Here is a 24,870-nt window from a genome sequence, read left to right as displayed (position 1 = left end):
ATTCGTCCATTTTGTTGGCGAGGCTTCTGGCATTAGTATACATGCACTTGATGTTACTCTCTGTACCTCTATTCTTTCTTAAATTATTAACTGTTCTAACCCCACCCCCCATGCCACCGCCACCCCCAACTTCCTTATTTGTGCCCAGCTCTCTATCTGCACTATCTTCCCCTCCTATAAAATGAATACCCTCCCCCCCAATCCCTAGTTTAAACACTCCTCCAACCTTCTAACCATTTTCTCCCCCAGCACAGCTGCCCCTTCCCCATTGAGGTGCAGCCCGTCCCTAGCGTAGAGCCTGTAGCCAACTGAGAAGTCGGCCCAGTTCTGCAGGAACCCAAACCCCTCCTTCCTACACCAATTCTTGAGCCACTTATTAACCTCCCTAATCTCCCGTTGCCTCTCTGGCGTGGCACGTGGTACAGGCAGTATTTCGGAAAATACCACGTTGGAGGTCCTTGCTTTCAGCTTGCAGCCTAATTCCCTGAAATCATCTTTAAGGACCTTCCACCTACCTCTAACTTTGTCATTTGTGCCAATGTGCACCATGACCGCTGGGTCCTCACCAGCCCCTAACATCTCAGTCATTAATGCCAGTACAATATAAAAATGCAACAGTCGCCATACTCACCATAGTGGGCTAACGCAGAGTATGATACTGTATATGAATAAAAGTTCTGGTTACAGTGCAGTGTGTAGAGAAACCACAGATGAAAAAGTGGGTCCACATCTGCTTCAACATTTCATGGGTCCTCTCTTTTTACCTGGGAAAGAGTGAGCAGGAGTAAATATGGGCAAACCCGAACAGTGAAGTTCGAGGTCCGTACTGAGCACCTACTGTGCACATAGACCCCGAACATTGTCTTCACCAGGAAGTCCATGTTACTGTTCGGGTTCGGCACCCTGAACACAGGTTTTTTCTAATTCTGTCATCTGCATGACAGTGCGAGAAACAGCGGCGGCTCTGACTGGCAGTAAGATTATTACCACCGGTCAGAGCGCTGCGGTTCCCACGCTGTCAGATGACAGCATGAGCCCACAGCTGTGATCGGGGGTGAAAAGTATACCTACGGTCACAAGCCTCAGCTGATGAGACTACTACTTCCATCAGCCTACGTCTGCTGTTGCTAATAAGAACGCCCCCCGATGAAGCCATTGGTGCGAAACACGCGTTGGGGTCTTTTCTAACCACATCCAGGAGCAGGTTGATACATACGTATACCATGTCGGTTCATTATCTCTCCCCACTATATCGGGTCTGATTTTCTCTATGTGCATTTGACTGCAGGCTTTTTTTAGCGATGCTATTCTTTGTGTGTATATGGTTTGGTTACATACTTTAACTATTTATTTTTTTAGCCGCTAGATTTCACTGCCAATGCACATATTTAACTATTAGAAGGAGAATTAAATTGTAGTGATATTGTATTTAAATATAATATATGGGAATTACTTTTTCTATTGTGTACCCCCAGTGAGGGATTAATTTACTGAAGTTTATTCTGTGATCCCCTTTTTGGGATCACATATTTTGCACTATTGGCACTTTATATACAGTGGGGCAAAAAAGTATTTAGTCATTCAGCAATAGTGCAAGTTCCACCACTTAAAAAGATGAGAGGCGTCTGTAATTTACATCATAGGTAGACCTCAACTATGGGAGACAAACTGAGAAAAAAAAATCCAGAAAATCACATTGTCTGTTTTTTTATCATTTTATTTGCATATTATGGTGGAAAATAAGTATTTGGTCAGAAACAAACAATCAAGATTTCTGGCTCTCACAGACCTGTAACTTCTTCTTTAAGAGTCTCCTCTTTCCTCCACTCATTACCTGTAGTAATGGCACCTGTTTAAACTTGTTATCAGTATAAAAAGACACCTGTGCACACCCTCAAACAGTCTGACTCCAAACTCCACTATGGTGAAGACCAAAGAGCTGTCAAAGGACACCAGAAACAAAATTGTAGCCCTGCACCAGGCTGGGAAGACTGAATCTGCAATAGCCAACCAGCTTGGAGTGAAGAAATCAACAGTGGGAGCAATAATTAGAAAATGGAAGACATTCAAGACCACTGATAATCTCCCTCGATCTGGGGCTCCACGCAAAATCCCACCCCGTGGGGTCAGAATGATCACAAGAACGGTGAGCAAAAATCCCAGAACCACGCGGGGGGACCTAGTGAATGAACTGCAGAGAGCTGGGACCAATGTAACAAGGCCTACCATAAGTAACACACTACGCCACCATGGACTCAGATCTTGCAGTGCCAGACGTGTCCCACTGCTTAAGCCAGTACATGTCCGGGCCCGTCTGAAGTTTGCTAGAGAGCATTTGGATGATCCAGAGGAGTTTTGGGAGAATGTCCTATGGTCTGATGAAACCAAACTGGAACTGTTTGGTAGAAACACAACTTGTCGTGTTTGGAGGAAAAAGAATACTGAGTTGCATCCATCCAACACCATACCTACTGTAAAGCATGGTGGTGCAAACATCATGCTTTGGGGCTGTTTCTCTGCAAAGGGGCCAGGACGACTGATCCGGGTACATGAAAGAATGAATGGGGCCATGTATCGTGAGATTTTGAGTGCAAACCTCCTTCCATCAGCAAGGGCATTGAAGATGAAATGTGGCTGGGTCTTTCAACATGACAATGATCCAAAGCACACCGCCAGGGCAACGAAGGAGTGGCTTCGTAAGAAGCATTTCAAGGTCCTGGAGTGGCCCGTCCAGTCTCCAGATCTCAACCCTATAGAAAACCTTTGGAAGGAGTTGAAAGTCCGTGTTGCCAAGCGAAAAGCCAAAAACATCACTACTCTAGAGGAGATCTGCATGGAGGAATGGGCCAACATACCAACAACAGTGTGTGGCAACCTTGTGAAGACTTACAGAAGACGTTTGACCTCTGTCATTGCCAACAAAGGATATATTACAAAGTATTGAGATGAAATTTTGTTTCTGACCAAATACTTATTTTCCACCATAATATGCAAATAAAATGATAAAAAAACAGACAATGTGATTTTCTGGAATTTTTTTTCTCAGTTTGTCTCCCATAGTTGAGGTCTACCTATGATGTAAATTACAGACGCCTCTCATCTTTTTAAGTGGTGGAACTTGCACTATTGCTGAATGACTAAATACTTTTTTGCCCCACTGTATATTCCCATACATAATGTTATACACTGATCTGCTATAATACTTTTGGACCTTTAGCCTATATGCGGTATTGTATTATCCACTAAGAGATACCAATCTGATATTGTTTACTCTGCTACATGTATAGTTTTTGCAATACGCAGTGGCTTGTATAACTATCCTGTTATTATTTTCACCTGTATGTGGTACTAGGTTGTTGTCCTTTTCTCCTTTCCATTGCATCCGTTATATATAATTGTCATTTGCTGTTTGAACATAATTTTTAGAACACTTTTTCAATAAATTTTCAAGTAATTTAGTAGCTCTAGTGTCCATTCTTCTTTTGTTTTTTTTGCTATTTTCCTTATGGCGGAGCTGATATATTATTTGCCCCGTTTTTTGGTTTATACGCTAATAACAGTGAAAGCAGGCTGCTCATGGGAGTATTCATCAGCCGGCGCCTGTGCTATAAATAAATGAATAGAAAAAAAAATTGGCGTGGGTTCCCCTGTATTTTTGATAATCAGCCAGGCAAAACTGACAGCTGCGGGCCACAACCCTCAGATGTCAGCCTTAACAAAGGCTGGTTACCAAGAATAGAGGGGTCCCATGCCGTTTTTTTTAAATCAGGAAGAAAACACCTGGCATCAGAGGCGCAATCACCTGCAGGAAAGAAAGTCGTGTGCGTGCGAAAGATTTGCAGAGAGCAGGAGATGACGCCGGCTCTTGCAAATTATGTTATCATCCCTACAGGGGTGTGATAACATACAGAGTGGGCTGACTAGTCTAGGGAAACAAGTGCCCCATCGACTAGTCAAATAGTACTCTATAAAGTGCTTATTAGGCAGGGTGTTTATAGCGCAGGTGTGGGGTGATAAATACTCCCATCAGCCACCGCCTGCTCTTGCTGTTATTAGCGGCAGCAGGTGTAGGCTGATGGGAGTAGTAGTCTCATCCACCGACGCCTGTGACCAGAGGTAAGCTTTTTACCTCCGATCACAGCTGCGGGCTGTAGGAACCACAGTTGTCTGACTGGCGGTAATGATCTTACCGCCGATCAGAGGCAGTATTTTCTACGCTGTCATGCACATGACAGTGTGGCAAACACTGGATGTTCACGCCCCCCATTTATGTGAATGGGGTCCGGGTTCGGGTACTGTTCTGGTAAACAAACCAAGCTTTTTTTTAACTGTTTGGCCAAACCCGCCCGACCGGAAGATCCAAGGGTTCTCTCATCACTAATCAGGAGTGTGTAAAGAAAAGCTGTTCTATGGTTGGCATCACATCTTTGATGTTTTGGTTTTTTTTGTTCAACAAAACCTGTATTAAATTGAGAAAAACATTTTTTCTTTATATTTTGTATTTATAGGATGCACCATTTTTTTTTTGCCTCAAATAAAGTCTTAAAACTGCATTGTGTGAACATGTCAGTACCATATTCTGCACTATGTATTCTTGTATTTTGACCACCTAATGTTGAGGTTTCCTTACTTGCAGATATTATGTGCTAAGCAGTTCTGAGCCAGGGCATTGTTCCTTCTGAAGTAGACAATAAAAAACAATATCAAATTACTATAGAGCAAAATACTTACACCTAATTGGTTTTGGTGTCTTTGCCACTTTTGGCATATTCACACAATTTTTGCCAAACTCTGGCAAGTGTGCAAAATGGAGACGGACAGGTTGTGGCGATTCATGCTTGTCAAGTTCATGTCCCTGATTAATGTGAGATTTGTGGCGAGGTGCAAACGGAAGTGCATGCCACGTTGCGCCTTGTCTGATTCATTAGAGGGGTTCTCTAGGCTTGGGGATCAAGTCTGCAGTCAATTAATGCAGTCACTTAATCTGCAGTCACCAACCCTTTAAGAAGCATGCACCTTTACCTTGTTTCGTCATTAAGACCAGTGTGAAAAATACTGGTCTTGATGAATTGTGACCTGTATTCCTAACAGTGAAATGGCTCCCAGGTATAGAAGGGTAGAGAAAGGACTTATTATCAAACCTAGAGGTTGAAGGACGTTAAGAGGTACACTACCGTTCAAAGGTTTAGGGTCACCCAGACAATTTTGTGTTTTCCATTAAAACTCACACTTTTATTACTCAAATGAGTTGCCAAATGAATTGAAAATCTAGTCCAGACATTGACAAGGTTTGAAAAAAAGATTTTTATTTGAAATCATAACTTTCTCCTTCAAACTTTGCTTTCATCAAAGAATGCTCCCTTTGCAGCAATTACAGCATTGCAGACCTTTGGCATTCTAGCAGTTAATTTGCTGAGGTAATCTGGAGAAATTTCACCAAATTCTTCCAGAAGCCTGTCCCACAAGTTGGTTTGGCTTGATGGACACTTTTTGCGTACCATACGGTCAAGCAGCTCCCACAACACCTCAATGGGGTTGAGATCTGGTGACTGCGCTGGCCACTCCATTACAGATAGAATACCAGCTGCTTACTTCTTCTCTAAATAGTTCTTGCATAATTTGGAGGTATGCTTTGGAGCCAACTTCATCCTACCACAGGACAATGACCCAATCAAGTGCTGTCCACAGTGCTGTCCACAGGGTATGGCATGGCGTTGCAAAATGGAGTGATAGCCTTCCTTATTCAAAATTTCTTTTACCTTGTACAAATCTCCCACTTTACCAGCACCAAAGCAACCCCAGACCATCATATGACCTCCACCATGCTTGACAGATAGCGTCAGGCACTTTTTCAGCATCTTTTCAGTTGTTCTGCGTCTCATAAATGTTTTTCTGTGTGATCCAAACACCTCAAACTTGGATTAGTCTGTCCATAACACTTTTTTCCAATCTTCCTCTGTCCAATGTCTGTGTTCTTTTGCCCATATTAATCTTTTCCTTTTATTAGCCAGTCTCAGATATGGCTTTTTCTTTGCCACTCTGCCTGAAGGCCAGCATCCCGGAGTCGCCTCTTCACTATAGACATTGACACTGTCGTTTTGCGTGTACTATTTAATGAAGCTGCCAGTTGAGTACCTGTGAGGAGTCGATTTCTCAAACTACAGACTCTAATACACTTGTCTTGTTGCTCAGTTGTGCAGCGGAGCCTCCCACTTCTCTTTCTACTCTGGTTAGATCCTGTTTGTACTCTGCTCTGAAGGGAGTAGTACACACCGTTGTAGGAAATCTTCAGTTGCTTGGCAATTTCTCGCATAGAATAGCCTTAATTTCTACCAACAAGAATAGACTGTCGTGTTTCACATGAAAGTTCTTTTTTTCTGGCCATTTTGAGAGTTTAAAGGAACCACCAAATGTAATGTTCCAGATTCTCAACTAGTTTAAAGGAAAGTCAGGTTTATAGGTTCTCTAATCAACCAAACTGTTTTCAGCTGTGCTAACATACTTTCACAAGGGTTTTCAAGGGTATTCTAACCATCCATTAGCCTTCTTACACCGTTAGCAAACACAAAGTACCATAAGAACACTGGATTGATGGTTGTTGGAAATGGGCCTCTATACACCTTCTGAAGATACTGCATTACAAACCAGACGTTTGCAGCTAGAATAGTCATTTACCACATTAACAATGTATAGAGTGTATTTCTGAATCATATGTTAGCTTCATTAAAAAAACCTGTGCTTTTCTTTAAAAAATAAGGACATTTCTGAGTGACCCTAAACTTTTGAACGTTAGTGTATTTAGAGCAGTTAGGGTATGTGCACACGATGCGGAAAACGCTGCACATCTGCAGCGTTTCCGCAGCTGCGGGTCCGCAGCAGTTTCCCATGAGTTTACATTACAATGTAAACCTATGGGAAACAAAAAACGCTGTGCACATGCTGCTGAAAAAAACGCGCGGAAACGCAGCGGTTTACATTCCGCAGCATGTCACTTCTTTCTGCTGATTCCACAGTGGTTTTACAGCTGCTCCTATAGAAAACCGCAGTTGTAAAACCGCAGTGAAATCCGCAGAAAAACCGTGGTAAATCCGCGGTAAATCCATGATAAATCTGCCGCAAAAATGCAGCGTTTTTGCCCTGCAGATTTATCAAATCCGCTCTGGAAAAATCCGCAGTGGACCATTATACGTGTGCACATAACCTAAAAGGGTTAATGGCTCATTCTTATTTGTTTAGGACAGGGGTGGGCAATTAATTTTCCTTACGGACCATGTGAGAGACCAAGACTGTTGATGCAGAATAAATAAACTGACACTATTTCTCTTATTATAATTAATATAACTATTGAGATGTCATATTGTTATCTACAATGGGTACTCCTTCAATATTTGTTCTTTTTTCTGTAATGAAATTTAATTTGCTGGGGGTGCACCAGACATCTTATTTAAATATTGGAAGCAGCAATTAGACAATTTAGAGATTACCTGCAAGATTAGAGCAGGGTGGAGCTTGTTTAGGAAACATTATAAATGAAATGTGGAGAGAGACACAGTATAAAATCATACATGGACCATCTATGCTTTCAATATACCCAAAAAGAATCCTCTATCAAATAGACTAACTGCATGTCCTAAATGCCATCTCTCTAAGGCTACGTTCACATTTGCGTTGTTGGGCGTTGTGTCGGCGACGCAACGCACAACGCATGCAAAACGCATGCAAAAACGCATTGTTTTGTGACGCATGCGTCCATTTTTGGCTTGATTTTGGACGCAAAAAAAATGCAACATGTAGCGTCCTGGGCGCCCTGACGCTTGCGCCAAAAATGACGCATGCCTCACAAAACGCAAGACAACGCATGTCCATGCGCCCCCATGTTAAATATAGGGCCGCATGACGCATGCGTCGCCGAACCTGCGCCCAACACAACGCAAATGTGAACGTAGCCTAACTCCGACCTCATACATGGCCTTTGGTCTTGTCTTGGGGTCTGGTATCAAATTTGATTAATACCATTTGGGGTTCAGGTTACTCCTTGTCTCCTTACCTAGCCTTGTTTCACTTCCGGAATAACACAGATGCTTCTAACAAGAAGATAGGTGGTCCTCCCAAACTGCTGCATACCTTGCTTATATTGGCAAAAAAATGCTTCTTAAATATTGGCTAGATCCAGACTTACCCCCCATCACAGAACTGATAGCACAAACAAAACATTTCATGGAGGTAGAACAGCAGGTTGCCCTATGTGATAAAGAAACACAAGCAGGCAAGTTTCTTTTGAAATGGAAGCATTTTATTGTGAATTGTTACTCTTCGGGGGGGGGGAGGGGGAAGAGAATACGGTTAATCCTTCTGTATCTACAGCCTGGTATATATTAAAGGATCTCAAAAGAATTCTGAGATTACTATGCCTACATTAAAAATGGGGAGGGAGATAACTGGCCAGTAGGGATGAACGAGTATAATCGTGGGTATTCGGTACTTGGCGAGTAATGAAGTACTCGCGGTATGTATATATGTAATTGACACATATATATAAATCTAAAATATAAAGCTGAATGTGTGTGTGTATGTATGTGTGTATGTCCGGGATTGGCATCTGCACCGTCGTAACTATAGCCACAAAATTTTGCACAGTCACACGTCTGGACCCCGAGAGCGTCATAAGCTATGTTGTGAGGCTAAATTTTAACCCCAATGTGAATTATATACTTAACAAAAAAATGTGAAACAACTGAATTATGTCTTATATTCTAGGTTCTTCAAAGTAGCCACCTTTTGCTTTGATGACTGCTTTGCACACTCTTGGCATTCTCTTGATGAGCTTCAAGAGGTAGTCACTGGGAATGGTTTTCACTTCACAGGTGTGCCCTGTCAGGTTTAATAAGTGGGATTTCTTGCCTTATAAATAGGCTCGGGACCATCAGTTGTGTTGTGCAGATGTCTGGTGGATACACAGCTGATAGTCCTACTGAATAGACTGTTAGAATTTGTATTATGGCAAGAAAAAAACAGGTAAGTAAAGAAAAACGAGTGGCCATCATTACTTTAAGAAATGAAGGTCAGTCAGTCTGAAAAATTGGGAAAACTTTGAAAGTATCCCTAACTACAGTGGCAAAAACCATCAAGCACTACAAAGAAACTGGCTCACATGAGGAACGCCCCAGGAAAGGAAGACCAAGAGTCACCTCTGCTTCTGAGGATAAGTTTATCCGAGTTACCAGCCTCAGAAATCGCAAAGTTTATCCGAGTCACCAGCCTCAGAAATCATAGGTTAACAGCAGCTCAGATTAGAGACCAGGTCAATGCCACACAGAGTTCTAGCAGCAAACACATCTCTACAAAAACTGTTAAGAGGAGACTTTGTGCAGCAGGCCTTCATGGTAAAATAGCTGCTAGGAAACCACTGCTAAGGAGAGGCAACAAGCAGAAGAGACTTGTTTGGGCTAAAGAACACAAGGAATGGACATTAGACCAGTGGACATCTGTGCTTTGGTCTGATGAGCCCAAATTTGAGATCTTTGGTTCCAACCACCGTGTCTTTGTGTGATGCAGAAAAGGTGAACGGATGGACTCTACATGCCTGGTTCCCACCGTGAAGCATGGAGGAGGAGGTGTGATGGTGTGGGGTTTTTTGCTGGTGACACTGTTGGGGATTTATTCAAAATTGAAGGCATACTGAACCAGCATGGCTACCACAGCATCTTGCAGCAGCATGGTATTCCATCTGATTTGCGTTTAGTTGGACGATCATTTATTTTTCAACAGGACAATGACCCCAAACAACACACCTCCAGGCTGTGTAAGGGCTATTTGACCAAGAAGGAGAGTGATGGGTGCTACGCCAGGTGACTTGGCCTCCACATTCACCAGACCTGAACCCCATCGACATGGTTTGGGGGTGAGATGGACCGCAGAGTGAAGGCAAAAGGGCCAACAAGTGCTAAGCATCTCTGGGAACTCCTTCAAGATTGTGGGAAGACCATTCCCGGTGACTACCTCTTGAAGCTCATCAAGAGAATGCCAAGAGTGTGCAAAGCAGTCATCAAAGCAAAAGGTGGCTACTTTGAAGACACTAGAATATAGGACATAATTTCAGTTGTTTCACACTTTTTTGTTAAGTATATAATTCCGCATGTGTTAATTCATAGTTTTGATGCCTTCAGTGTGAATGTACAATTTTCATAGTCATGAAAATACAGGGAAATTTTTAAATGAGAAGGTGTGTCCAAACTTTTGGTCTGTACTGTATGTGTATATATATATATATATATATATATATATATATATATACACTAGCTGAAGAGCCCGGCGATGCCTGGACATAGTAAATATCTGTGGTTAGTTATAGCACCTCACTTCTCTTATTTTGCCATCACGCCTCTCATTTTCCCCCTCACATCTTTCATTTTCCCCCTCACATCTCTCATTTTCTCCCTCACACCTCTCATTTTCCCCCTCACTCCTCTCATTCCCCCCTCACTCCTCTCATTCCCCCCTAACACTTGTCATTTCGACCTCACATCTGTCATTTACTAATCACTCCACTATTTTCCCTCACTCCTCTCATTTTGCACTCACACCTTTTCATTTTCACCTCACACCTCTCATTTTCACCTCACACCTCTCATTTTCACCTCACACCTCTCATTTTCACCTCACACCTCTCATTTTCCCCTAACTATATACATGTTTGTCATCTCCCTTATATATAGTATACTCCTGTATGTCATCTCTTCTGTATATAGTATATACCTGTATGTCATCTTCTCCTATATATTGTATATACCTGCTGTATGTAATCTCCTCCTCTGTATACAGTATACTGGGAAATACGTATATCTTGTCAAAACTGGTTCCAACAGAGTTTTCAAAGAAGCCTGGATGTGAAGAGGAATCCTGAGTGTGTCCGCGCACATGGAGGGTGACAGAAGTCGCGTGGTGAGTTGCGCTCAGTTGGGACCAGTTTTGACAGGATATACGTATTTCCCAGTATACCAGTATAATTGTTCTGATGAAGGTCCGGATGTGGACCGAAAACATTCAACTTTTGTCTCTATGGATGCACATTGAATAAATAACTATCCACGCTAAAGTATTTTTGAGTGCCAAGTTTCTCTATTGTCTGGATTTCTTTGGGCTGGATGCCCTACTTGAGCACCTAACTCGCATGATAGTACGAGTGCCGTGTTGTACCACTACAAATTTGATGCTTGTGTTTCGGGGCGGCCTGTGGGGGGGTCTTCATGTGGTGCTCTGATTCATTAGTATGGCTTCTGACAGGTCACTGATCCCTCACTGACCTGCCCCCATCTTACATACTGATGATTATATGTACTGGAAAAGAAAACTCACCTTCAGCAGGCATCGGCGCCTGCACTGCAGCATGATGGCATGTATAATGTGCATTAAATTGTTTTATTTAGTCATTTACATTGGAGCTGCACAGACTCCGGCAACACCATCTTGGTGGAGACAATTTTTTTTTCCTCTAGCAAAATGGCACCTGCAGCGTTTGCGCAGTACCATCTATTATATCGGCGATGAGAATTTTTTCTTTCAGAATCAATGTATATGACTAAATAAGGGAATAATAAGAGAAGTGTCCAGGGCAAGGAGGGTATAAAGTATACTGTGCAGCTGTACCTGGCAGATCAGACAGTTTCATGAATGCTCTACCCAATCTCTAAGGGTAAACCTCAGAGAGTCTGTGTATGAAAATGTTCAATGATTCTAAAAGTACAAGTAAACAATATTTCAGCTAAATATTAGTTTGCAAATTAGTTTTTCCACATTTTCTTTCCAAATAAGTTTAACCTTCAGGTTATTTAACATCATTAATTGAGTATATTTTCCTGATGTAGGTTTTGATTTTTCTTTTTCACGAGTCTGTATTTTTTAATCAGTGTAATCAGTGTCATCATTACTTTTAACAACTTGGTAGTAATATTTTGAAATTGCTTTAATGAATGTAAATGTCAAGTGGAATGTTTACATGTTTCAGTAGCTGCTATAAATACGTGTTGGATACCTAAATGATGAGCAACCTTGCTTTTCCTAACAAATTAAAAATAGCATCTTTTAGAGAAAGCTTAAATTGCAATAAAAAAAATCTAAGGCTGCGTTCACATCACATTTGTGCATCTGAAGCCCGGAAATATGGGAATCAGGTGTATCTACAGTCAGGGCCATTCATCTGATAAAGCAAATGGAGTCACTTTCTGCTCTGGCTGACCTCATTTTTAGCAGTGTCCGCCTTTTTGAGGTGGGAATGAAAGTGTTGTCAACTGTGTTTTTGTGCCCATCTAAAAAAGTTAAATACTGCCTAAGCACAAAGTGTCTTAATTAATGTTGATGGCCCCGTAGACGTATACGCTGGAATCCCAGATGGAAGCCCCGATAGAGCCTCTGACATGTGGTAACAACGTGATTTGAACATAGACAAGCAAACTTTTTATAATGGGTTTTGCCATCTAAGACTCTCGTCATCGTTCTTCCCTGTTCAGCTTTACATTGTGGGCTTCAGTCTGAATATCCAAAAACGGTTTTCAGATGTGCTCCTAACATATTCATCAACTTTACTGTGGAAGATGAAATCCAAAATATCAAGCTTTTTACTCATTTGACTTCCTTTTCATGCATTGATTCAGAAAAAAGCCTTAAATGGGTGTGAATCCTGTCCAAGGGTATGACTAGGGAAAAGCAGGAGCAGCGGTTAGTAATGGGCACCAAATGGTTAACAATCTTGGTCGCGGTCAATGCAATTTCAACCAGATCTGTGAGGGAAGTGGGCATATTGGTACCAGCACTATTTCACAGTGGGAAACTATTCTGTGAAAGGGAGCCAGCCAGGACGAGTAAGAAGGCATGGAAGCGGGGACACGTGAGAAATGTGGTTATTGTTTTTAATAGTAGTGTGAGAAACACTGTGGGGGCACACTGTGACAGCACAATTGGTGAATTGGTTCTAGATTGGGGCCACAATGGGCATAGGGGGCAATATTACTACAAGGGGGCCATAGAGAAAGGCAATATTACTATATGGGGATCACTTAGAGGGACATTATTAATATATAGGGGATGCAATTTGGGACATTACAGTATTATTATACGCGGATAGGGAACATGTTACTATATGTGGGGACATTATTAATGAATGGGGCCACAAATGGAAATATTACTACTATGCCTGGGCCACAAAGAGGGGGATTACATCTCTTTGAGGTCATAATAGAGAGATAATGTTACTGTATCAGTGCCACAGTGGGGGCAACCATACTGTATGTGGGTACAACAGAACATAAACATTACTATTGTATGAAGAACACGAGGAAACATAGCTACTGTATTGTGTTTCGTTTTGGGGGAAACTGTTACTGCGGAACAACAGTAGGGTATGGGCTTCTAATGCAGACTCTATGTATGAATGCCCATTCATCTGCGCAACATGCTGGTGGGTAGGGGGTGGCCCAAGGCTAAATTTTACCCTGGAGCCCATAGGACACTAGAGCAGAGAAGGAGAGAGAGGCTTCACAGGCTGCAGCAGTAATAGTATGACTACATCTGAAGTGACCAGTGCAGCCAATCACTGGGCTTAGCAGTAATGCCAATTTCTTCAGCCTGAGAACAAAGGACCTAGTGATTGGGTGCAGTGCTCTGTGAGCTGTAGCCATAATGTTACCACTGCAGTGTGTCAGCAAACATCGGAGCAGCAGTGGAGCGGCAGCACTGGACCTGGAGAGGGTGAATATAGCGGAGTTTCTTGTTTATATACCTCTAAGTTTATGTAATAAAAAAAGTGTTGGAAAATCTCTTTAAGTCTTTGTTCACATGAAATTTGTGACCTTTGTTTATATATACCAGATATAAATAATGGGACTTTCCATGCCAGTGCAAGCTTTCACAAGCCCTGTGGCATCCAAATCCTGACCGTGTGTAATAAACACAGTCTCGGTTTTTGGCTCTGCTTATCAGATCAAGTAATCGTCATGTGACTGCCCTTATGTGATTTGCACACTTACAGTTATGTGCCAAGTGGCTTCTCTTTCTACTTCTCTCAATGAAAAAGGGCGTAGTTTTCACTGAATATTGAAAGAAGCAGTAAAAGAAGCTAGTGGGCACGTGACCTTAAGTATGCAAATTATACATGAGCAGTCACACAGGACCACCTGATATTGCATATTTAACACCTTGTTAGCACTTGGCATGCTACAGTGATTGCCGAAAATTTCCTTTAGCTTCAAAAACCCCTATAAACATGTCCCTTTTCCAAAAACATATGCCCGCAGACTCAGTTACCTTTAAAAAAACAAACTGACCATTCCTCAACAGCGCTACAGCGAAACTGAGCTCAGTGGCTCGTGCCATCTATATTGGCAGCTTTACTGAGCTGTGGATGTGACATGACTTCTGCAGCCAAACAACAGAGACAAGGGCAGCAGCATTTACCCAATGCTGGATCCTGGGGAGGGTGAGTGAATCTCAGCTTGTTATTTTACACCTTGATGAGCATGCGGACAGATGTTCTTTTGAACGCCATTTCAACCTCTCAATTAGCATGTTGTGCACTTACAGATGCAACAGCCCTGTTTCATCAAGACCAGTGTTGTTTACACCAGTCTTGATGAAGAGGTGTGGTGGAATCAGGGGCACATGATTCATTAATGAGGCACATGTGAAAAGTGGAGTGTGCCTCCATGCGGCTTACCACTGATCAGTCATTGACTGGAGTAGGATTTCTGGCGTTAAGCACTCCACCACTTGTCATGAATTAGATGAACTTTGGTGTCTCACCCCTATCCTGCCACAGCTCCACCTATTTTGGCAGATATGAGCGAAACAGGCTTGAAAAATTGGGGCCATAATATAAATATTGTTAACTGTCGACCTTTTCTTCAAAAATTTTGCAAGTATCAAAAATACAAAATCCATTTGTATCTTAATGACATAAATTCATTTTAACAAATTGCTTCTCGTATTACTCATAAATGTGTTTCTTTCTTTGTTTCTACGTTAGGTATAACTTTCCAAGTGAATATACAGTATTAACACCACAAATAATACACAGCACCATGGCCGTGTACAAAGAAGCAATGAAGAATCTATTGCCAACTCCAACAAAATCTCACTACCTCTTCAATCTACGCGATTTCTCTCGTGTAATTCAAGGCATCTGTTTATCACGTCCTGAGACATCAGACTCACCTTTGCTAATAAAGCGCCTATGGGTTCATGAGGTACAGACGTTTTCTCGAATAGACAACTGATTCTTTTTATTGTCTTGTATTTTTGGATCTACTTTTGGCTTTGGCTGAACAAAATAAGAACAGGGACCTAAAACTTTTCAGACAATTCATAGTTATCCACTGCTCCTGGCAACTTCTGATATTTTATAACAGGTGGGAACCTGTGGCCAGACGTCTGTTCTGTATTACATGACTGTCATGTAAATGTAATACATGGATACATTGAGTATTCTAGAGTAGCTATCTGTTCTGGAGTTGATTATCAAAAGCAGTTTGTCAGGGATGTGTTTTAGTAGACACACATGGCACATTTGTTATGGCAGATGTAAAAATACCAAGTCATTCGGTGTTGGGCAGAACAACTCCCACACGATACTTGGCAATATGGATGCATGTTCAAACAGAATGGACTACTTATAGAGATACCAGTATCTGCAAAAGTAGATAGAACAGCACTCCATTTACATTGTAAGCCTCCAAAAGTGTAAGCTTTATACATCTAGATCCAAAGAAAACATCGCTTGTGAAAGGAACGTATTTCTTGTTATCAATGTTTTGGATCACAGATCCTTAATCAGGCATGTTCTAAAGTAGTTCCCAAAATTGAATGGGTTTTAGTAAGAAGGCATAAAAAGGTGCTCTCCTCTGAGTCTTGGACCTGTAGGGATTCAAGCTCAGCATTAGTGACCTACTTAGCACAATAGCAGTCTTGGTGCAAAACAAGGTAAGGTTTATTGCGTTTCTCCACACAGCAAATGAAAAACACTTTCTCCAGCATAAGAAAATCAAAATGTCACATCTTTTCTTCAGCCCAAAACTTCTAATAAAGCACACAGTCCTTTTGTCTGGTTAGGCACAGTGCAGTAACATGGTTGAACTCACACCACAGCATGGGCATTAGTTGCCACAATATTGGCTTCTCTTCAGCTCCACTATCACACAGAAGTGTTCACCTCCCAGATAGGTCACATTTGATGGTCTCTCTAGCTCCAACACACAGACTGCTCAGCTTCCCCCTATGACTGACTCACAGTGAACACAGGGTCTGGCTGTAGACATAACTAGCCAGGTGCATGTAATCAGGGCCTCCATTGCTAGGTTTTAATCCTGTCCTAGGACACTTGACTTAGGAGGACATCCTAATCACATGCTATGAGGTCCAAGACACATAGAACACTACTCTTTTATGTCTTCTTAGGCCTCTTTCACACTTCCGTCTTTGTAGTCCCGTCGAGATACGTAGTTTTTTGACAAAAAAGGATCCTGAAAAAAAATTTGCAGTGTCCTGCATTTTCTCATAGACTTGTATTAGCGTCGTATCTCGACGGATGGCCACACATTTCGTCTGTCATGCACTGGATCCTGTGAAATTTGACGGGCCGTCTTTTGGAAAAAACGTTCAAAGGAACGTTCTTCGTCTCCAGTGGATAAACGTGCCAGGACACCTCCTGCGTCATACGTCGTTCCACAGAATGGGAGCCTATGGCCGCAGGATCCTGCGCACACTGCGAAACACAGGAATCCAGTGACGGATCCTGTTTTTACATTTGAGCATGCCCGGAAGCATTTTCCAACCCGGGGAAAAATTCTCTCTCTCTCTCGTCCCCGGAATACAAAATCCAACTTCTGCACTGGAAAGATTCGGACGACGCATCCGTCAAAATACTGCACACGTTGCGTCCGTTTTAACACTATTTACTAAACGTCCGTCGGTACGTCTCCTTGACGCATTACGACGTGACACTGCCGACGGAAGTGTGAAACAAGCCTTAAGAAAACCCCCACAGTCTTCTCAAGTTCTTTAGATGATGCCTGAAGAAGATTCCTTGATACAAAATGTGGGATTACAAGAAGTCAGTATGGTTCATATATGGTGTTCTCTTTGGTTATGGAAAAATAAAGTAAAATGTTTGGAGTGCTGTTCTATTTACTTTTCTATACATTTGTAGAAATAACATGCATGTGCTGCACAAACAGACACATTTAAATATATGGAATTAATTTCCACCATAAACGTTGTCCACAATGAGTCTACCATGTTTGAACATGTCCTAATAAGCCACAGCCTGATGGACCAAAACTATGTTCACACTACGCTTGCAGTGCCTGTGTGTTATATATATATATATATATATATATATATATATATATATATATATATATATATATATATACAGGGTGCGCCATTTATATGGATAACTAAATAATATGGAAATAGTTGGTGATATCAGCCTCCTGTTTGTGGCAGGAGTATATGGGAGGAGGAAAACTTTTCAAGATGGGTGGTGACTATGGCGGCCATTTTGGATCCAACTTTATTTTTTCCAATGGGAAGAGGGTCATGTGACACATTAAACTTATTGAGAATTCCACAAAAAAAACAATGGTGTGCTTTGTTTTAACATAGCTTTATTCCTTCATTAGTTATTTACAAGTTTATGACCACTTATAAAATGTGTTCAAAGTGCTGCCCATTGTGTTGGATTGTCAATGCAACCCTCTTCTCCCACTTTTGACACACTGATAGCAACACCGCAGAAGAAATGCTAGCACAGGCTTCCAGTATCCGTTGTTTCAGATGCTGCACATCTCGTATCTTCACAACATAGACAATTGCCTTCAGATGACCCCAAAGATAAAAGTCTAAGGGGGTCAGATCGGGAGACCTTGCTGGCCATTCAACTGGCCCACGACGACCAATCCACTTTCCAGAAAACTGTTCATGTAGGAATGCTCGGACCTGACACCCGTAATGTGGTGGTGCACCATCTTGCTGGAAAAACAGGGAACGTGCCATCTTCAGTGCATCTTCAGCCACTGATGTTTCTTCATTAGTGACAGTTTTCTTGCGTCCACATTTTGGCAAATCCAACACTGAACCTGTTTCACAAAATTTTGCAAGCAGTTTGCTAACTGTAGCATGGGAGATGGGTGGACTCATAGGGTGCCTTGCATTGAAATCTGCTGTAATTACCCGGGTACTGCGTTCACCACACATCAACACCATTTCTATCCTCTCCTCACGTGTTAGCCTCTGCAACATGTCAATGGCTGTAAACAAAGAGAAACTGGTAAATAACTCATGAAAGAATAAAGTCACTTTAAAACCAAGCACACCATTGTTTTTCTTGTGAAATTCTCAATAAGTTTGATGTGTCACATGACCCTCTTACCATTGAAAAAAATAAAGTTGGATCCAAAATGGCCGACTTCAAAATGGCTGTCATGGTCACCACCCATCTTCAAAAGTTTTCCCCCTCCCATATACTAATGTGCCACAAACAAACAAACCCTGTATATTATTCTCTTAAACATAAACTTTTTTTGGTAATGTATTAGTTGCAATTAGTAAATGATTTACTTATTGGAACAAGATAAAAATAAGGTAAGAGAACAGCAATGTCCATACATTTACTGTATTATAAGTTGTTTCTATGTTTGTATTGATTCAGGTTCTTCGAGTTTACTATGATCGCCTTGTAGATAATGCAGATCAATCTTGGCTTGTTGGCTATATTGAAGAGGTTGTGAAGAGTCACATGAGAGAAGACTTCCATCTGCTTTTTCAACACCTTGACTTCAACAGCGATGGCAGAGTGGAGGAGGATGACTTGCGTAGTTTAATGTTTTGTGATTTTCATGATCCTAAGAGGGAAGACACCAACTATAAAGAAATAACTGATGTTGACAAGTTGCGTTTAGTTGTAGAAAGTCATTTAGAAGAATTCAACAACATTAGCAAAAAAACAATGAATTTGGTTTTGTTCAGATTTGCAATTGAACACATCTGCCGAATCTCTCGCATTTTGAAACAACCTCGTAGCCATGCCCTCCTGGTGGGTGTTGGAGGCAGCGGTCGCCAGTCTGTTACTCGATTAGCTGTTCACATGGCTGACCAGAGACTCTTTCAAGTTGAAATTTCAAAAAGTTATGGCACTTTAGAATGGCGCGAGGACTTGAAACAAATTCTACGACGATCTACAGAGGGTGATATGCAAGGTGTCTTTCTCTTTACCGATACCCAGATTAAGAAGGAATCTTTCCTAGAAGACATTAACAATTTACTCAATGCGGGAGAGGTTCCAAATCTTTTTGCACCTGACGAAAAACAGGAAATATGTGAAAGAATGCGACAAATAGATAGACAGCGAGATAAAACTAAACAGACTGATGGCAGCCCCCTGGCTCTTTTCAATTTGTTTATTGACCGTTGTCGAGATCAGCTTCATATTGTGCTCGCTATGAGTCCTATTGGAGATGCCTTCCGGAACCGTCTTCGAAAATTTCCAGCGCTTGTTAATTGCTGTACAATTGACTGGTTCCAGGTAATATTTGTTATATCTGAATACAAGTTTTCAATTCTTCTCATTGAGCTTGCAGTGCTTACTATAATGTATAGCAAACAGTTTAGCATCAAAGTAGTCTTCCCCGGAGTGTAGTAACTTACCCAAGCACTCCAACTCATTTTCTTGCAGACATACTGTTTACACTCCATCCAAATTATCACTGTTTAATTAATTTTTTTCCCACTGGAGCTACATCTATAAGGATCATTTCAACATTTAATTTGGGTCCTGTGATCTCCAGTCGGACAACCAGTCCAAGCGCTAATGCCCAGACAGGAAGTCTCAGACTTCCTAAGAGCTACCAGATAACATCATCAAATCCCTCCCTCCCAGCACCACCCTCCATGTAACTCTGTATGTCCTGCCATGCAGATAAAGTTATAGGTGAAGAAATGTCATACTGCCTAAAAAACTGTCTTTGCTGCCTAGTGCAACCAATCATAGGGCAGCTTTTATTTTTTTTCTTCAGCTGTTAAAAAATAAAGGCTGTGCTTTGATTGGTTGTAAATGGCAGCAAAATCATATCAGAGGAGAAGAAGAAATCAACTTGGTATACCCATGGCATGCACTCTTTAGTGTATTCTATTCCCCAGTAGTATCCTGTGCTGCACTGTATAGGCAAAAATGGAAATTCTAGAGTGATTCTTTAAAAAAACTTCAGTGGCCCTTAAGGGGGTGCTCCACTAATGTGATGACCGATCTCGATGACTGATTCTGTGTCGGCCTATCCTCCACCCCTCCCAGGGTTGCCAACCATCCACAGACTCCAGGACAGTCCGTAAAAACAGTGCATGTTTTTTCCGTCCATAAAAAAATGTAAGGCGTTCGTGATTTTTTTGAAGCTGAAAAACTTAGACAGATTATTTTGATTCTAAATATTGTAAGGTTACAGTCAATACAGCTGATGTCTAAATATTAAAATTATGGGCTGTAGACATGGATCACTTATATTCTTATTGATTTATTATGGTATTCCAATGTGTCCGTAAAAAATATTATGTGTCCATGATTTTTGATAAGCTGTCCAGAAAAAAACAAAAAGTCAAATAATAGAATTTGACTCACCTGCATATAAATATTTATCGTTGAAATGTAATCTATTGTACATGACCTCAATGCGAATTACTGGGCAGAAGTTTTGTGTTCCTTAATTTACTCCGTTTTTAACATTTCAACTAGTCCTGGCCAGAAGATGCGCTTCAAGCTGTTGCAACACGATTTTTAGAAGATATTGAAATGTCAGAAGAAATTAGAAATGGATGTATTGATATGTGTAAAAGTTTCCACACCTCAACTATTACCTTGTCTGAGAAGTTTCGTGCAGAGCTACAAAGATATAATTATGTAACACCTACATCATATTTGGAGCTCATCTCTACTTTTAAAACTTTGCTGCAGAAGAAACGGTCGTAAGTACTTATTAACAGAATTGTTTATTGCTGAACAACGTTATGTAAATGCCCCCAAAATGTTCTTTTTATAATTATATATAATCATAAGTGTATCTATTTCTATGCTTTACAAAGCAGTTCAGTTAAGCTGGTTCTCCTGACACCACTTTTCAATTCATGGCATTTTCAGGATTATTTAACCATTTCCTGTCATTGCACTGCCTTTTCACTTTTTATGGAATGCGCCATTTCTATGTGGATGGGAAAAGGTGGTGTCTCTTCTTACAGTGCTCATACCGAACACTAGCACACATGCTGCAGTGGGAAGGGAGCTGTCTGCACCAATTAAGTCTTTAGTTGTTACCCTTAAGAGTGACGATGGCATGCAAACAGTTTGACAGAGGTACATCACTTCCGGTGTCACTTCATTGGCCCCCCGCAATGCTATCATGGGGAGCTAATAGCTGCAACTGCAACAAGAGGCCTAACACTGGCATCCAGGTCTGCCACAGAACAAAAGACAGCGGCACGATCTATTAGGCTGCCTGATAGTGTAAGGCTAGGGCTAAACAGTGAATTAGGCCACAACACAGGTCACAAGGCCCCTATGTGTCACAGCTACATCACAGCATAATAAGAAAAAAAATTTTGTCATTTTTTGAGACCCACAACTTTTTTATTTTGCTGTTGTTGGACCTTTGCTAGGGTTTGTTTTTGTGTTGCATGCTTATGATTTTACCAATAGCATTTTGGGGTAAATATGACATTTTAATACCTTTAAATTGCATATTTTAAGGAAAGTGTAGCAACCCCCAAAAAGCTATTCTGTTTCTTCATTTACATCTCTTAATTTTATATTCTCATAGATTTTATAAATGTGGTGACACAAAATACTGTATATGTCAGGGCACCTACATAGCAACTCCTATGCACCAGGAAATTATGAAAATGATTAAAATGACTAAAAATAAACTAATTAAAATGGCTTGGACAAAAATGATGATGCTCCTAAAAAACATGTAAATGATTTAACCATAGGGACATGTTAAATTAAAGTGAGTCCTGTAATTAGCATTCAGGTGTCTATAAACTTGTAATCAGTCAGTCTACCTATTTCAACAGTGAAAAGTAGTCACTGTGCTGTTTGGTATCATGATGTGTACCACAATGAACCTGGACCAAAGAAAGCTAAGGAGAGAGTTGTCAAAGGAAATTAGAAAGAAAATTATACACAAACATTTTAAAAGTACAAGCTATAAGACAATCTCCAAACAGTTTGATGTTCCTGTTGCTAAGTGGACCACCCCTTCTCCATCTGAATGTTTGGTGCTGATAAAATAAAAAAGCTTATACTCGCCGCCCATGCTGGCGCAGTTCCAGCAGTGCCAGCACTTGAACTCTCGGACGTGAGGTTGTTGTGACACATAAGCCATGCGCTGGTGTCCCTCTCTCTGCCTTTGTACAAATCAAACTTCAAGAGGAAGTGAGAGAGCAGCTGCAGCCCTCGATTCCTCTTGATGTTTGATTTTTCCGAAGGCGGAGACAGTGATGCCAGCACTGAATTGGGTGCCGGGCTAATGTGTCATAATAACTGCACCAGAGCCTCAGGAACGCAAGTGAATGATGACCGAGTAGAAAAGCACTGTTGAAAGCAAATCTTAAAAAAGCAAGACTGGAATTGGACAAAATGCATATTGACAAGACGCAAAGAATCTGTTAGAACGTCCTTTGGTCAGATAAGACAAAATTTACATTTTTGGCAAGTCACGTCAGCTCTTTTGTCACATACACAAAAATGAAGCATAGAAAGAAAAGAACGTTGTACCTACTGTAAAACATGGAGGAGGCTTGGTTATGATTTGGACCTGCTTTGCTGCATACGGCACAGGGTCTCTTAAAGTTATACAGGGGACAATGAAATCTCAAGACTATCAAAACTTTCTGGAGGGAAATGTGCTGTCCAATGTCAGAAAGCTTGGTCTGAGTTGTATGTAATAGGTCCTGCAATAGGATAATAACCCAAAACACAGCTAAAAACATTCAAAAATGGCTAAGCGCAAAGCATTGGACTATTCTGAAGTGGCTTCTATGAGCCCTGATCTAAATGCTATTGAACATCTGTGGAAGGAGCTGAAACCTACAGTCTGGACAAGGCAACCTTCACACCTGAGATAGCTGGAGCATCCATAACCATAAAAGGTTGTGCAACAAAATATTTAGTTAAAGGTACCATCATTTTTGTCCTGGACATTTTCATTAGTTTGTTTTTAATGTTTCTTTTAAACCACAATTTAAAAACAATGACTGATTTTCATTAGTTGATATTCAGTAAAGTGAAAAAGACTTCTGTCAGTTTTAAATTAATTCAGTGACCGTTGTGGGTTTTCCTTGCTTTAACGGAATTGTGTCCATGCGTGTATACACTAACATTTCCCAGAATATATGGATATACACATTACATTACATTTTTCTTTGACAGAGAAGTTATGAACATGAAAAGAAGATATGAAGTCGGCCTAGAGAAACTAGAATCAGCATCGTCACAAGTTGCAACCATGCAAACTGAACTAGAAGCTCTTCAGCCCCAGTTGAAGGTTGCTAGCAGAGAGGTGGATGAGATGATGGTCATCATTGAAAGAGAGTCAATTGAGGTGGCCAAGACTGAAAAAATAGTTAAAGCTGATGAAGCTGTGGCAAACGAACAAGCAATGGCTGCTAAAGCAATTAAAGATGAATGTGATAGTGACCTGGCCCAAGCTTTACCCATATTGGAATCGGCTTTGGCGGCTTTGGACACACTTACTGCCCAGGTATATTTGTTCGCCTCCTTGGCTACAGTTCCTCACTATGGGTTAGCATAAAAGGATGGAGAAACATACCTCACACGCTGTACACAAATTGTGCTGTGATTTTTTTCACACACAGATTCGGTCAGTGAGAAAAAAAATCACTCATCTGCGCTGCCCCTTTAAATAACATTGGTCTGAGCGCTGTCTGTGTTTTTCACGGACTGAAACTCAGACCAAAAATACTGTTTGCTCGTGTGAACGAGCCCTAATGAAAAACAACATAACCATCGGGGATGGGGCACATAAGGTACATTGTTATTTTTGGCTATATTTTTATTTGTGCCTTTTCTGATGATTTCTGTAATGACACAGATATGTTTATATAACAGGATATTACTGTGGTAAAGTCTATGAAAAGCCCCCCTGCTGGAGTAAAGCTGGTCATGGAGGCCATTTGCATTTTGAAAGGAGTCAAATCTGATAAAATTCCTGACCCATCGGGTTCTGGACGAAAGATTGAAGATTTCTGGGGACCAGCAAAAAGAGTTCTTGGTGATATGAAATTTCTTCAATCTCTACATGAATATGATAAGGATAATATCCCTCCTGCTTACATGAGCATCATAAGGAAGCAATATATTACCAACGCAGAGTTTGTTCCAGACAAAGTGCGCAATGCGTCCACAGCTGCTGAGGGGCTGTGCAAATGGGTGATTGCAATGGATTCCTATGATAAGTAAGAATCCCTATCTATCTATCTATCTATCTATCTATCTATCTATCTATCTATCTATCTATCTATCCATCTATCTATACATAGAAAATTGGAACAGCACTTTACCAGTAGGTGGGTGCACGCCTCCCAGACAAAATATCCAAGACTTGCCTCAATCCAGACATAGGAAAAAATGCAGGCAGCACTCCATAGCTTAACCCCTTCCCGACATGCCCCGTACTAGTACTGTGCATGTCGGGTCCCCTGCTTTGATGTGGGCTCCGGCGGTGAGCCCACATCAAAGTCGCGACATGTCAGCTGTTTTGTACAGCTGACATGTGCGCGCAATAGCGGCAGGTGAAATCGCGATTCACCCGCCTCTAT

General features: G+C 41.2%; 1 protein-coding gene across 2 annotated transcripts in view; it reads left to right on the top strand.

Annotated features, from left to right (window-relative positions):
* Positions 1 to 24,870, top strand: part of DNAH7 (dynein axonemal heavy chain 7) — a 564,416-nt gene that overhangs the window by 337,348 nt on the left and 202,198 nt on the right. For both annotated transcript variants that reach the window (XM_077275383.1, XM_077275384.1), the window contains exons 39-43: positions 15,017 to 15,236; positions 18,698 to 19,570; positions 20,771 to 21,000; positions 23,462 to 23,792; positions 24,161 to 24,507. In XM_077275383.1, the coding sequence (XP_077131498.1) occupies positions 15,017 to 15,236; positions 18,698 to 19,570; positions 20,771 to 21,000; positions 23,462 to 23,792; positions 24,161 to 24,507 (2,001 nt within the window). The remainder of the gene's footprint in view (positions 1 to 15,016; positions 15,237 to 18,697; positions 19,571 to 20,770; positions 21,001 to 23,461; positions 23,793 to 24,160; positions 24,508 to 24,870) is intronic.

Source organism: Ranitomeya variabilis, chromosome 7, assembly GCF_051348905.1.
Source record: "Ranitomeya variabilis isolate aRanVar5 chromosome 7, aRanVar5.hap1, whole genome shotgun sequence".
Classification (NCBI taxonomy): Eukaryota; Metazoa; Chordata; class Amphibia; order Anura; family Dendrobatidae; genus Ranitomeya; species Ranitomeya variabilis.
Note: the sequence above shows the minus strand (reverse complement) of the source record. Positions and strands in the feature narration are given on the sequence as shown.